Source organism: Anticarsia gemmatalis, chromosome Z (genome assembly GCF_050436995.1).
Source record: "Anticarsia gemmatalis isolate Benzon Research Colony breed Stoneville strain chromosome Z, ilAntGemm2 primary, whole genome shotgun sequence".
Classification (NCBI taxonomy): domain Eukaryota; kingdom Metazoa; phylum Arthropoda; class Insecta; order Lepidoptera; family Erebidae; genus Anticarsia; species Anticarsia gemmatalis.
This window is the reverse complement of record NC_134776.1, coordinates 20633763-20648342: the sequence shown is the minus strand read 5'-3', so window position 1 is coordinate 20648342 and position 14580 is coordinate 20633763. Positions and strand designations below refer to the sequence as shown.

General features: G+C 38.7%; 1 protein-coding gene across 1 annotated transcript in view; it reads right to left on the bottom strand.

The window, feature by feature from the left end:
- The window catches only part of LOC142986213 (protein GPR107), a 67234-nt gene that overhangs the window by 17478 nt on the left and 35176 nt on the right, over window positions 1-14580 (bottom strand). The window contains exons 3-6 of the mRNA XM_076134562.1: window positions 13322-13547; window positions 12526-12614; window positions 10965-11063; window positions 362-645 (exon numbers count right to left, since the gene is read on the bottom strand). Of these exons, the coding sequence (XP_075990677.1) occupies window positions 362-645; window positions 10965-11063; window positions 12526-12614; window positions 13322-13547 (698 nt within the window). The remainder of the gene's footprint in view (window positions 1-361; window positions 646-10964; window positions 11064-12525; window positions 12615-13321; window positions 13548-14580) is intronic.

Genomic DNA, 14580 nt, shown 5'->3' with positions numbered 1-14580 from the left:
TATTTACGGGCTGTAAAATTTATCTCATCACAGTGAAATAGGTACGCTAACATCGGAATTGAAAAACAAATTACTAAATCAGATTATGTGGGTGGTTTTAACTTTTACACGTGGAAGCAAAGAAAATATCCTGCTTTTCGCATTTTAGACAAGTAGGGTGTTTCATTTTATAAGTTCAGACAGATTACCTAACTTTCCTTCCAGACACATTCATCGTATGTAACAATAATACGACGTGTGATTAATATTTTACTATAGTGTAAGTTAACATTAATGATAAACATCGACTTGTCAGGGCATTACTTGCATCCCTACAAAATGTAACCTCAAAAGTAGTAAAAACTTCAAAACAAATACTCACAAATGCGTAATATAGAACAATATCGCCCACGCAGTAACATGCTCTCCTCTCGTCTCAATAAAATGGTAGTTAATCCCGTGGAACGCCAGCGACAGTGCCTTCAGATACACAAGAACACACATTATAATATGTATCCTGTATACCGGCTGGCGGCTGGACTTGAGTATGAAGGTCCACACGAAGGCGCTGAGGAAGAAGACGAAGGACATCATGCTGTACAGCACCGGGAGAGGCATCTCACCAGCTGATAGGAAGTTGCCGTTGTTGCTCTCGTATATGTGGATCTGAAAGGAAATATTATTTTGTTGTACATTGTTGTTTAATTTGCTGCTGTGGCGTAGTCGGTAGTGTATAGGACTGCTAATTTCGTAAGTTTTCCGGGTCGGTTATATCGCTATTGGTATTTTCTGATTTACATACAAACATACATTCAATTACGACTTCTTCTCACATAGGGGTCGGCCAAGACGAGACCATATCAATCCTTACAAATTTCATTGGCTTCATTCACATCCATACGAGACTACCGCTGGCCGGTTACGAATACTACGCACCTAATGCAATTTAAATGCTATTTTCTCATTTATATCAGAATATTTTTCAATATTTGCCGTGAGTTTGATGACGTACCTAGTAAATGGCAATAAGCTCGCATTGCATTGGACTAACAATGCTAACTGTATAATCTGCACAAATACTTCAACCATTGCATTTCACCGCGGGTAAAATGTATAATAATAACGTATTAATATCCGTGAGTAGGATCTTTTATATCCTACTTAAAACTGCGAAGCTCATTATATTTGCTAAGCTTCACAACAAATTAGTCTCAAGTTTATAATCTCCTCTAAAATCCTAGGAATTAATCCCTTTCTTTCCTAATTGTGGTGTTTCAAGGATTCCACTTAAGTAGTCAAACGTACAGTGAAATATAAAACGATTAGCAGATTAATTATAAAGTAGACTGGCAGAAAATGCCACTGGCATGTCCTTCTTTATACAACTTTGTATAATCAGTTAAAATAAATTAATGAATTAATTTTCATTCGATTTTCAACAAACGACAGGGTCAATATTGAGAAAGACTTTAGTGTTCAATTTATGTTTTAGTAGATATTAGTTGTACGGCATATTTGTAAGAAATAGGGCACTTATTCGCCGAAAAGGCAAATTAATAAAAATATGCTGCAAGTTGCCTTTTATTTCTTCACAAAATTAACCCCCGGTTTCTGATTACATTTAGCGGTAGTTTATCTATTCAATAGCGTTAAAACTCATATAAAAAACGCTATTGAATATATAAACTAACACTTCTTAGAAAACTCTAACGTCTGTAAAATACTTACCCCGGTTTCTGGGGTACATTTAGCGGTAGTTTATCTAGTCAAACGCGTTTTATTATATGAGTTTTAACGCTATTGAATAGATAAACTACCGCTAAATGTAATCAGAAACCGGCAGTAAATATTTTACAGACGTTAGACTTTTCTACGAAGTGTTAGATAACACGACTCGCACCTCAAAGCTTTGCATTTCATTAACAAGAAAAAGTGGAAAAGGCTATTTCTTTGTGCGCTTCTACCCTTGTATATTGTTTGTAAAGGTGGGTCTAGGATAGAGTCAACGAGCGAACCACTAGCGGAAAAACCAAGCACAAATTCGTTTAGTGTAGACTGACTTGAAAGATTCGAACGAATACTTTTTTATATAAAACTAGAAAACTGGCCCAACTACGTCCATAGTTTAATTTTTACCCGTTGATTTAATTCGTCGTGGGAACTTTGATCCCATACAATACTTCTCCTGACAGTTACAAACACATTACAAGAATTATATTATCCAATTTAGTTCTGTTGTTTAAAAGTTCATCATACATTTCGGTAATTCATGTTTATTTATTTATAGATAAACTAGCTGACTCGCGCAACTTCGCCTGTGTCACATAAGAGAGAATGGGTCATAATTTTCCCCGTTTTTGTAAAATATTTCAAATCGAACCAGTAGTTCCTGAGATTAGCGCGTTCAAACAAACTCTTCAGCTTTATAATATTAGTATAGATTTGTGCTCAACGGAAGCCTTGCTCCGATAGTATAGACTTGTAGACCCACCTTTAGTAACGTGTTTATTTAATCCCGTATACGTGGAAAACTACTCAGGTTCGCGGTGTTGATTGTTCAAGTCGAAAAAGACTAAAGCTATGATTGGACTCGACGTGCAGAGAAAACAATGTTTGTTATATCCTTGCAGTATGAGATTTATGTAATAACTTTGTGTCTGTTTGCCGAGAGTCTTCATTTTGTGTTCCTTTAAACGAAATAAAAAGGTTTTTCTATCCAAACAAATTGTATCCTACTCCACTGAGTCGCGACGCATTCTTTTAGTACTTGAATGATAAACAAATTTGCTATCACATTTTAGTAGTGGACAACTCACACAAGATTTTCTGATTCCAAACTAAGCAGAGCTACTAAGCTTGTATTTTAGTAACTAGATAACTGATAAACTTACTTATATACTTCTACATTTAAAGAAGCTAGTTATACAAATAAATAAATTGAGTTCTAGAGTCTCTTCGAAGATTAGAGGTAAAGTTCCCGACAAGCGAATGCAAGTTAAAGACTTTGCATTACTTCCATAACTGTTTTAAAGAACTCTTAGGCATGCAAAGTTTTCTCAAGACGTTTTCCTTGCCTTATTGTAAGAAGTTAAAAATAACTGCTGCGATTTGTCGAGTTAAAATAATGAGATATATTTTTGAATCAAACGTTTAAGTATTACTGTATTTTGTGTAAAGAAAGTCCTTTTAGAAAATATTCGGCTACAGCGACCAGTTTTGTCGACATTTTGCAGTATTTTCGTGCATATCTAGACAGTTTTTTTAAACCTATTACTGTCCCACTGCAGGGCAAAGGCTCTCAGATGAGGGAGGAATAAATATATAGGGATAGATTAAACATTATTATGTATGTTATTCCTCCTTCCATGCAACAAACATAATATTTTTGCATTTGTTTCTCGATCTTAATAACCAGTAAAAACTAAATATTTACGCAATATCTAGATTTATTTTCACTTTATACACTCCTAGATTTCCCATACAGAAAACGTGTTACCATTGCTGTTTTTTTTTTAAAGACAATGGTACGAAACATTACGTGCGCGGTACAAACCGCCCTTAATATTTTAAGTCATACAAGACAACACACCAAAATCCGTCTCCACTATTAAACTAGACGTAGAACTATAATTAACTTTATCCTAATTAATAGTTTCTAACGTTTACCGCGAACACTGCACGTTTGAAACTACACACGGCACCAGATAATCGCTGCTTTAGTTCACCTCACAAAATGTTTCGCTATTTGTATTTTGAGCTCAAAACAACTGTTTAACTAACTTTATGAAATGCAGCGGCCCGCGAATTGGAGCATGCAAAGTCACTACACTCTGTGAAATACTCTTCATAATTTAAATAATGATAACGTATTGGTCAGTAATGGCCGCCTTGACACATGCTTTATCGCGCGTTCTTTCACGCGCGATTGTTGTTTCATGCACTACGCATATGCATACACATAGAGTGCAGGCTAATGTTTCTACTAATGGATCTATCCGATCATAAAACAATGTCTAACGGATATGCGATCCTGTACTACCAGATCCGCTGCAGTCTTAACCAACACGTCCCGTCCCAACCTACATCCTAAATTTCTATACCATTAACCCCATCCCCGTCACTGTTCAAATTTCCCTTCGAAATTTTCCAGTAAACTTAGGATTCTCAAGGAGGTTGACTTCAGACAGGCGGCCAGTTGTAAAACATCAGCCACTTTGTATATGCATTTCGAACAACTAAACTAAATTGGATATATTTTATTTAATATGTTTGTAATTGTCAAGGTTTGTATGACATCAATGGGATCAAAATTCACAGGAATCAACGGGTTGAAATTGTATTATACCTGGACGAAGCCTGTTTAAATAATATTATCATAATAATTTTCCAATTCAATTGATAGCACATTTCTACGTAACATTACAATAAAACAATGTCACTCGCCGCGTCAATCTGTATTCTGCGAATAACACAAATAACTGAACGGATTTCCATGCGGTTTTCACCAATAAACAGAGTTATTCATAAGGTTTCATTGTTTAAGTACTGTTTTGTCCGAATTCGTTGTAAAATAATTGTGTCCCCATTGGAATCTGAGGTCAGAATGAACGACAGAACGTATGACGTATTAATAAACCTTTTTCTATACGAAAATGATAATCGCAGCCGCATTTTTGGTAGTTATATTGGATACAATAATATGTGTTTTTATAATATACAAACGTAAAATCACGAGGAGCATGAAATACACCCACCGCGTTTTGCTATTAAGAATGCCATTTTATATTCCGAGCACTTTAAAATATATCCGTGCTACTATTGACAAATATGCCAATATAAATTGAAAAGACTAACCGCACTTAGCCCGACCCGGAAATTAATCCCGGGACCTAGTGATCAGCAGTCGGATACACTACCACAGGCCACAAAGGCAGTCACATCAACAGCATCTAATGCAATTTAGTGCAGACAATGACGCAGTTGACGGGTGCCTTTACCCTCGCTATGATTACGAAGTAAAGCTTACTGCACACATATTCGGTTTGCATGTTCGGTTCGCCAGTATTTACCGAACAACAAAATCGACACGTAGCAATTACTGCATTATACTCGAGCCATTTCAAACGTGCTATGTCATTTTATTAGTCTCTCGCTCGCACTCACACATTGTCACATTCATTTCATTCTTTTGATAATGGCGTAGTTCGCACGTTTGTAACGGTGATTATAGTTCAGCTTGTGTCGATGGGGTAGTTCCTTCGGGTCCGATCGTCACAATTTAGTTTAAACATGCAAGCGCGGCGATGACGACCGGCATATTTCCCGAACAACAAAACCGACTCGAAGCCATTACTATACTTGCTCGGTTTGTGCCGATCGAGCAGTTCCTTTCAGTCCGATCGTCATAATCCAGATTCTCACTTTCACTGCCCAAGTCCCAAAAAATTGAACCCACCAACTGAGTTATTGGCAGCAAGAATGTTGAACATGTAGGTGCGGCGATGCCGAGCGGCATTTTTCCCGAAAATTCATATACACATATTCGGTTTCGCCGGCCGCCTAGACCGATGACGAACCGAATATGTGTACTGCAAGTCTATCCAATCTCGATACATATTATGATGTGGTATTCACCATTGATTACACAGTAATAATCAATTGTGTGTATAATTACTGCATTATTGTTGTAATTGCGTTCAAGTGGTCAGCGTGGTCACTTCACCACTATTACCGCGTCATGGCGGTCGAATCATGGAACAAATATTTGGGTGAAGAGCACGTTTTGAACGGATTATGAATGGTAAATTTGTCTATGTTGATCCTACTAATATTATAAATACGAAAGTTTATGAGTACGTATGGATGTTTGTTACTCTTTCACGCAAATACTACTGAATTACGATGAAATTTGGTATGTAGGTAGCTGAAGACCTAGAATAAGACATAGGCTACTTTTTATCCCGGAGTTCTCGAGGGATCGGGATTTACACGGGAAGGGATTCTACGCGGTCGAAGTCACGGGTGGCCTCTAGTGTATTTATAATCATATGATACTGTTGTGTAAGGTGGTAATAAATAAATAAATAAACTATACTAGCGTCCCGTCACGACTTCGCCCGGATTAAGCCTAATTATACACTAAAACCCTCCTCGGAAATCGCAAAACCAATTGGTGTATACCGCATGAAAGCTAATTCGGGGAATTCTGAATTAATCGTGAACATACGTGGCACGCGTAATATTCAGTGCTGTGTTACGTGTTTCATAATACCTAGTCAACTAGTCAATTCAAAGTCAAATATGCTTTATTTCATTTGAAACAAGTATTTGAAATCGTCATAGCATATTTTATCTACCACCGTTTCGGAAAAGCTGTCGCTCGTGAGAAGAAACGGCAAGAAACTCAAGGCTTGCTCGTTTGAAATGTCAATATTTTCATATAACAATGTGATATTAATGATTTATTGGGTGCAGTGTTGAGAGGAAAGTAGTGATTAATCTTTTGAAATAAAAATGAACTGCCCAAATGTATGTACGCGCATAACTTTTGAATAACTAAATTGAATATTTTTTTTTATATGTAACTAACTGTTGGGGCTTGATGATCAAAATTCCCGCAGCATAAAATTGTACTACACCCGAACAAAGTCGGGGCAGTCCGCTCGCAAGTATATAAGTATGTTTATCAGTAGTCTGGTTACAGTACAAGCTTCACTTAGTTTGGAATCAGATGACCGTGTGAAAATTGTCCAATGAAATGTGCGATGTAAGATATTATTTTATAGCTGACTCGCATTCTCCTCTAGCGTATAAACACACACTTCTAGAACCTTACGAATCGATTATTTTATTAACCAATACTTCATCTTCACACACACATACATACATAAGATCACGCCTTCCTGCTTTTAGGGTAGGCAAAGACCAGAGAACGTCACTTGATTAGATTCTTACAGACTTCCCTTGCTTCATTCACATCCATATAATTAGTCGTATCAGTTACGTGACTTCAACCATCTCCATGCAAAATACGTTGTTAGTTTGTTTGTCGTATGGTTAGTGGTCAATCTAGTGTCAAAGTTGTTCGAGCCGCCCGAGACAATATGGCTTAACGACTATATCTTAGTAGACAACAGCCGGGACCGGCTTTTTACGTGCCCTCCGAATCACGGAAACGCACAGCTCAAATACCACTATTAACAGTTGCTTAATAAGTGCAAAGGTTTTGGAGACGTGCCGCGGTGATAAGTCATTCCTTGGTAAAATACAAGTTCGCGTTAATTCTCATATTGTATCATACCCATAATAAACAGTAAATACACAACGCGAAATTTTAAAGCTTATTTCGCAGTTTAATTGTGAAATCATAACAGATCGATAGATTCGCATTTCCAATATTATAATAGGCGAGCTGACCAATGCAACTTCGCTTGCGTCACATAAGAGAGAATGAGTCATAATTTTCCCCGTTTTCGTAACATATTTAACTGGTACTCTACTCCTACATGTTGTAGCGCGACGTTATATAGCCTATAGCCTACCTCAATAAATAGGCTATGCAATAGTAAAATATTTTTTCAATCCGCACTTCTTCTTCTTCTTCGTGTCAATGGATTTTAGTTTTTTTTTATTTTTTTTTATTTTATTAGATACCTCCAGTTTTATATAAACAGTAAATAAATACGAGTATATGTATTATTATGTAAATATATATATATATGTTATAATATATATTCAGATATGTTTCGACCAAAAGTCGGCAACGGCAATGGCGTCATGGCTTGCCTCGGATAAGTCCTTCTTGGTACAGTTGTACGGGCAATTAGGGCAGGAGAGCAGGTGTGCCATTGTCTGGGAGGAAGCCCCACAGTCGCAGCCATTTGAAGACGAGTCAGAGAAGCCCCACTTCGCCATACTTTCTCTGCACCGGCCAACCTGGGATCTCAGGCGATTTAATGATCTCCAGGTTGGCCAGGGCAGTTGATGTCCCGGAGGTAAGATCTCTGCTGGTTTAGGAAAGTCGGCAGGTACTGGATGTTTATTAGTCCACATGCTCTCTCTAGCCACTCGTGGGGTTACGTCCGTAGATCCAGTTCTTAAAAAACTTCTCCGGCTTTTAAGTCGTGCGCGACACATTTCGTAGTTGTACAGTGGGTGGCGAGTGTCTATCTCTTGTTTACGTTTCTCCACTGCACAAGCTACTTCGCGACGTATTTCGGGCGGAGCTATACCTGCTAGGGGGTAGAGTAAGTGGAGAGGTGTTGGTTTAAGGCAGCCCGTTATTATGCGGCATGTCTCATTAAGAGCTGTATCGACTTCTTTGGCATGGGCGGAGCGGTGCCACACAGGGCACGCATATTCTCCAGCCGAGAAGGAAAGTGCGAGACCTGTGGTTCGGAGTACATGTGGCGCTGCCCCCCAGGACGATGATGTGAGACGTCGCAGCAGGTTGTTTCGAGCTCCGACTTTCTGCTTTGTGTTATAGCAGTGAGCCCTAAAAGTCAGAGCGCGGTCCAAGTAGATGCCCAGATAGCGCGGATGATTGCAGTGTTCTATGTTTACACCTCGCCACGATACATTGAGAGTCCTTTTTGCCTCACGGTTACGAAGATGGAATACGCATGCTTGTGTCTTGGATGGATTTGGCTTTAGAGCGTTTGCATCGTAGTAGTCGCCAAGTCTATCCAGTGCTAGTGTGAGTAGTGCTTCGGACTCTTCAAAGCTCGGCGTCTGGGCTGCTAGTGCAAGGTCGTCTGCGTAAATATAGCGTTTGGTACCTGGCGTGCTGGGTTGGTCATTTGTATAAATATTAAAGAGTGAAGGAGCCAGAACACTTCCTTGTGGGAGCCCATTTTTTTGAACACGCCATCTGCTTTTGTTATTATTTATATGCACCTGAAATTGCCTATTACTTAGAACTTCCCGCAGTATATTGATAAAGCCTAAATCACCGGTCAAAGCATAAGCTTTCCCCAGTAGTTTTCTTATGTTGACGGTATCATACGCAGCGGTCAAATCGACAAAGACTACCCCCGTTACGCTTTTAGTTTCAAAGCCATCCTCAATGTGTTGTACCAGGTTGAGGGTTTGGCTTGTGCAAGATTTGCCTGGACGAAAACCGGCTTGCTCCGGTATCAGTGTCGGTTCTAGGATGGGGGTGAGGCGATTTAATAACATTCTTTCAAAAAGCTTGTATGTGTGACATAACAAGGAAATGGGACGATAGCTTTTTGGGTCCGATGGGCATTTGCCGGGCTTAAGGAGTGCAATGACTTTAGTTCGTCTCCACAGTTTTGGGATCTTTAAGTCTTTCAGGCATGAGTTGAACATATCCAAAAGCCATGATGTCGCCACGGGGCCCAGGTGCTTGATTTGTTCTGTTGTTATGTCATCAGTACCAGCAGCTTTACCATATTTTAGTGAGTGTATGCCAGTGATTATTTCATTTAATGTGAATGGTTTGCTAATATTGCTATGGTTATCATTTTCCGTACTAGTTGTTGGTGTTTTGGTTCTGGTCAGTCGTTGCGGTGGTTTTCCGTTCAACAATAGTTGGTGGGCAATTTGATTTGCCGTTACCTTTCCAGGGTTCATGGGCTTTGGTGGATCTCCCGTGAGTTTTCTGATAGTGGACCAGGCTTTTTTGCTGTTATGCGTCATATCGACGCTATCAACAAGCCTCATCCAACTCTGCTTGCGGCTCTCACTTACCAAGCGCATCAGCTCCTCTCCTGTCGAGAGCGTCTCCTCCGAGAAGGGGTCCTTCTCGTAGAGAGATTGGTAGTGGGAAAGCAATTTTGCAGAGTCACCATTTAAGCCGGGTATATAGGGTGTACGACAGCCTCGAGGGATACACTTACGGGAGGTTTTCCAGACAATATCTACAAACTGATCGTAATTGTTGGGTATAGGAAGTAAGTCAGCTAATTTTGAATCTACAGTATCTGAGAAAAGCTCCCAGTTGGCTTTGTGGAAGTTAAAACGGCGGCGGAAGGGTACGGTAGAAGGTTTAACAGCGGCTTGGATTCGGCAGACTATCGGCCGGTGTTGGGTGTGTGGGATAGGCCCAGAAACGGTTTTTTCGCAAAGCTGGCTGATAATGTTACTAACAAAAATCAGATCAGGGTTGTAGCCTCGTTGCCATCTCCTACTATTAAAAGATGACGGGAGTTTAGGGTCATGGATGAGTGCAAAGTCCATACTTTCTGCCCATGTTTCAACAGCAACACCGTCCGGGTTCGTTTCAGTGTAGCCCCAAGCTGAGCTGTGGCTATTAAAGTCTCCAATGATAATTTTTATGGGGTGGTTGTTGAAGTTTGCTGTACTGGTAAATAAAAAGGGGATATTTGGTGGTTTGTATATTGAAGTTATGGTGCAATTCCCAATATCGACTGTGATTGTCTCAATTTCGTTTTCTGTGCTGCATGACACTGATTGTATTGCAAGTGACGGATTTGCAAATATTGCACTGCCGTGTTTTGCGTGAGGTATTTCAGCTATAAGTGACATCCCTTGTATCATTGGTCTACTTTGTTCTGGACCCCTATGAGTTTCTTGAACGCAAAGAATGTCACATAGCATGTTTTTGCAAAGCGTTGTGAGGATTTTAGATTTCTCTAGAGAGAAACCTTCAATGTTTATAGACACGACAGTTACTGTGGGTTGAAATGGATTTGGCGTACCATGTTGACGCCGTGAGGTACGGTTTTGAGGGTGTAAAAACCTGTTTTGGCCCTCAGAAGGGCCGTTTTGACTCTGAGACGAGTCATTGGTATCTGGAGGTAAAGGCGAGGTGTTTTGCCTAGTGTTTGAGACTACCATTGTGGTGAGAGGATTAGTCAGCCTAGATTCTGCGTTACCGAACCTACCGCACTAGTAGTTCCTGAGATAAGCACGTTCAAACAAACAAACAAACGAACAAACTATAATTTAACAATATCAGTATTGATTAAACAAGTATTATAATCTATTAATCTAATACTTACAACGACGGTAACTGGTGGTCCCGCGGTCGTGCTGGGACAGTTGTTGAAGTACAAGTTGTATAATCCCTGCTCGTCGTGCGTAGCCACGTACAGCGCGAACTGCGGAATATTCAACAATTTAGTACTAGTCTAGGTTAACGAAAAAATATTAGACTTGTACTTGTAAAAGGTTCAACTAGGTACCCTCTGACTCCGTATTTTTTTCGTAAATAATTTTCAAATTATTAGGCACTCATTTGGTACCTAGTATTGTTGGTGAATAAATAAAATAAAGGTTTAACTAGAATGCTCACGCTCATAAATTATGTGGGAATTGTAATTATTACAGACTGAAACAATTTATTAGGCACTAATTTAATACCGACGAAACTTTGACGTCACTACACCGTATTTCTATAAGTACTAAAATGCGTTTTTGATATTTCATAAAGAGTAGCTGATTTGGCAGTTAAGTACCCAATTATAACTAAACTCTTTGTAGAGGCTTCGATACAAGTTTCTAGTGAACCGCTTATTGTATAGTACTTGATTTTAGTGCGCTAAATACATCGCCATTTTAGTTCAACGAGTTTATAGCTGAACGTCAAACAGATTTTGAGAATTCACAGCGCAATTTTCAACCGTACTCGACAATATCACGGGACTGCAAATTAGAATTTGAAATTGTATTTCACATAAGTAAAATAAAAACAGGTTTATGCCCTCGGGATGTAAAATACATTAGCTAATATTACGTCGCGGTTACAGCCCGAGGCGGATGGATTTGTTGCAGGTAGACACCATGCCATGAGTTTTTAGTCTTCGCGTGTATACCATTCTAAGATACTGCATAAATTTCAGTGAATGTAGAATCCGAAAGTCAGAAAGTCAGTGTAGCTGACGCCTAACTATCAAAAGCAGCGGTCTAAGTGCACTCTAAGTCTCTTCACAAAGTTATTTGTGCATTGTAAATTAAATAGCGAAGGAAAACATAATGAAACCGGGAGTTTTAACAACACTTGAAGGATTTTACTCCCCAAGGAGCCTTTGCAACTGCAGCCTTCAGCCTTTTGTAGTACAATCAGAAATAACTATTTAAGTAGAGGATTTCTACAGTCGGTTCTAACAAGGAACGAGCTTCTGACATTGAGAATTACTTTGAAAATAGTTTATGCGGAATGCGCCGATGCGTTGTTTATATAAGCTCGATAGCTACTCTGTTGTCGATAGTGGTATAAAATGGCAACCTTTGTAAAGTGACTGAGTTATGATTATATAAAATTAGAAGAAAAGAATATACATGAAATACAAATTATACGGTTAATGCAGAAAAGAGCCAACAAGCTATGAAGCTTGGCAAGAAGAATACATGTAAAACATTATTGCACGAGTATATTATAGGAATAAATGTTTAAAACAAAAAGGAGCGATCATCATTAAATTTCAAGTGATGCCGAAAAATATTTCTGTCGCTACAATACACGTCAAAGTGACAAAAGCAGCAAAATACTTGAAAACGGCGTAATATTTACGAACATTTCTGCATTCGGCTTAAATAGGAATTTTAATTAAAGTAACTTACACTTGTATTGTAGTAATCGAATCCATTTCTCGTTTCTTTGGTGATAGGTAGAAGCGCGTGTGAGCACTTATCAGCTGTCTTGGGTTGATCTGTTCAAATAAAGACACTGTTAGGACACATTCAAAGTTGTGGTTTAACTAATACCAATATTGAACCTGTGGGTTTACGACCTTTTCTTATTCTATTTTGATACGAAGGACGCAGTTTTGAATTCGAATTAGTTCAGATAAAATTATCATGAGAAACAAACGAAATTACAACGCATTCGTTACCTCTGATACCAAAGTTCGTTCTACTCTAAGCGGTACCATCTAGGTGAGCGAAATGCCACCGCAATCGGCAGCGGATATTTTATCAACAGGCCTTCAATATAATAAAGTAAAAGTCCTTGGTTCTAAAACTAAGCTTCTTTCCTAGGAGGCCGATCGTAATCAACTTTCAAAGATTAAATGTGATTGCCTGACCCACTTCGAAGAGATTCTTCTTACCAACCATATTTTTAAGCTGAAATATTATTGCATAATTCCTTTGCTTTATGCAATTGAAAAAGTTAATAAAAAAAATGTACTTCTTTACGATTTTATAACCGTTTCATACACGTAGATATTTAAGGATTTTATTTTAATCTCTTCTCTCTATGCAAGATTTTCTTTTGTTTATGTTTATTTTGCAGGAAAGCAGCGCGGTCTTCGCGCGCTCTTTCACGCGCGATTGTTGTTTCATGCGCGATAGAGTGTGTGTGTAAAGGGGGCTATTGTTAGTTCTCAAAAACTAGTCATACAAAAGTGTTACTTACAAGCAGGAATAACAGATCGATTCTGGTAAATATGCAGCGGAGTCTTCGCTTTGCAAGTGATGTTTAGCCTCAGGTTCACGAAGTCCATCTTCAAGAACACGATGGCCGGATGCTGAGGTGACAGGATGCTGTTATCACTGTCCTTGAGGAAGCAGGTCGCTGAGTTGGCTTGAGCCAAGTACGGGCTGATGGCCGCGTTTATCGTCCGGTCGAGGGTGAAGCCGTACTGCGAACAAAGTTACCACATTAGGGACTAGTTTTATGGTTCTTGGATATATGATAGATCTGCTAGATAAATATTACGACATTAGAGACTAGTTTTATGGTTTTTGAATATGTGATACGTAACTTATCTGCTAAATAAATATGCAAACGTATTTAAATCACGCCTTCATTTCCATAGGGGGCAGTAAGATGTGTTCACCAGTCACAGGTATACATAATAGGAATGCCTTTTTAAGTTACTATACCTTTTAACAAAATGTTATATGTCAACTGTTGGTGACCCAATAAATTAATAAATAAACACCAAAGAAAGCTAGATAAATGTATAGAAATATCTATCAAAATTTCATCTGATACTTATTTTGGCGTGGTCAAACGGCTTTATAATAAGTCGCCAACATGTACCGAGCATAAATACAAATCTTAGCTTTGAATTACTTAGTTTGTAGTTGTATTCGTTACCGCGCACAGTAATTAATTAGTATAATAATTGTATAAGCTAGCTCTGAGTTTCTTGTCGTTCGTTATTTGCATCTCCGAAACTAAAATCTTAACTTAATTGGCGACCATGTTAATATACTTCTTGTTAAAAGATAGACCGACTTTATGCAACAACTTACCCCCGGTTCCTGAGGTACATTTAGCGGTAGTTTATCTATTCAATAGCGTTTAAACTCATATAAAAATGCCATTGAATAGATAAACCACCGCTAAATGTACTCAGAAACCGGGCATTACAAGAGAGCTTTGAATGCAAGATTCGCGGCTGGCGGAGATATATAAAATTCCAAAATTAGTACATCAGTGACACAAAGACTTATGTAGATGACAGTGGCCTGTCCGATAAAGCTACTTAATTTACGGAAATACACAGAATTCTTAATAATAATCTTGATAAACTGTGCATATCAAGACTCACTGCTAAATTGTCGGACGAGAATAATGTTTCAGTCTAGTTATTAGGTATTGGCAGGTTTTGCACTAATTGGCTGAAATACGATAATATTTGCGCTTCGATTGGGCTTCGAGTTCGG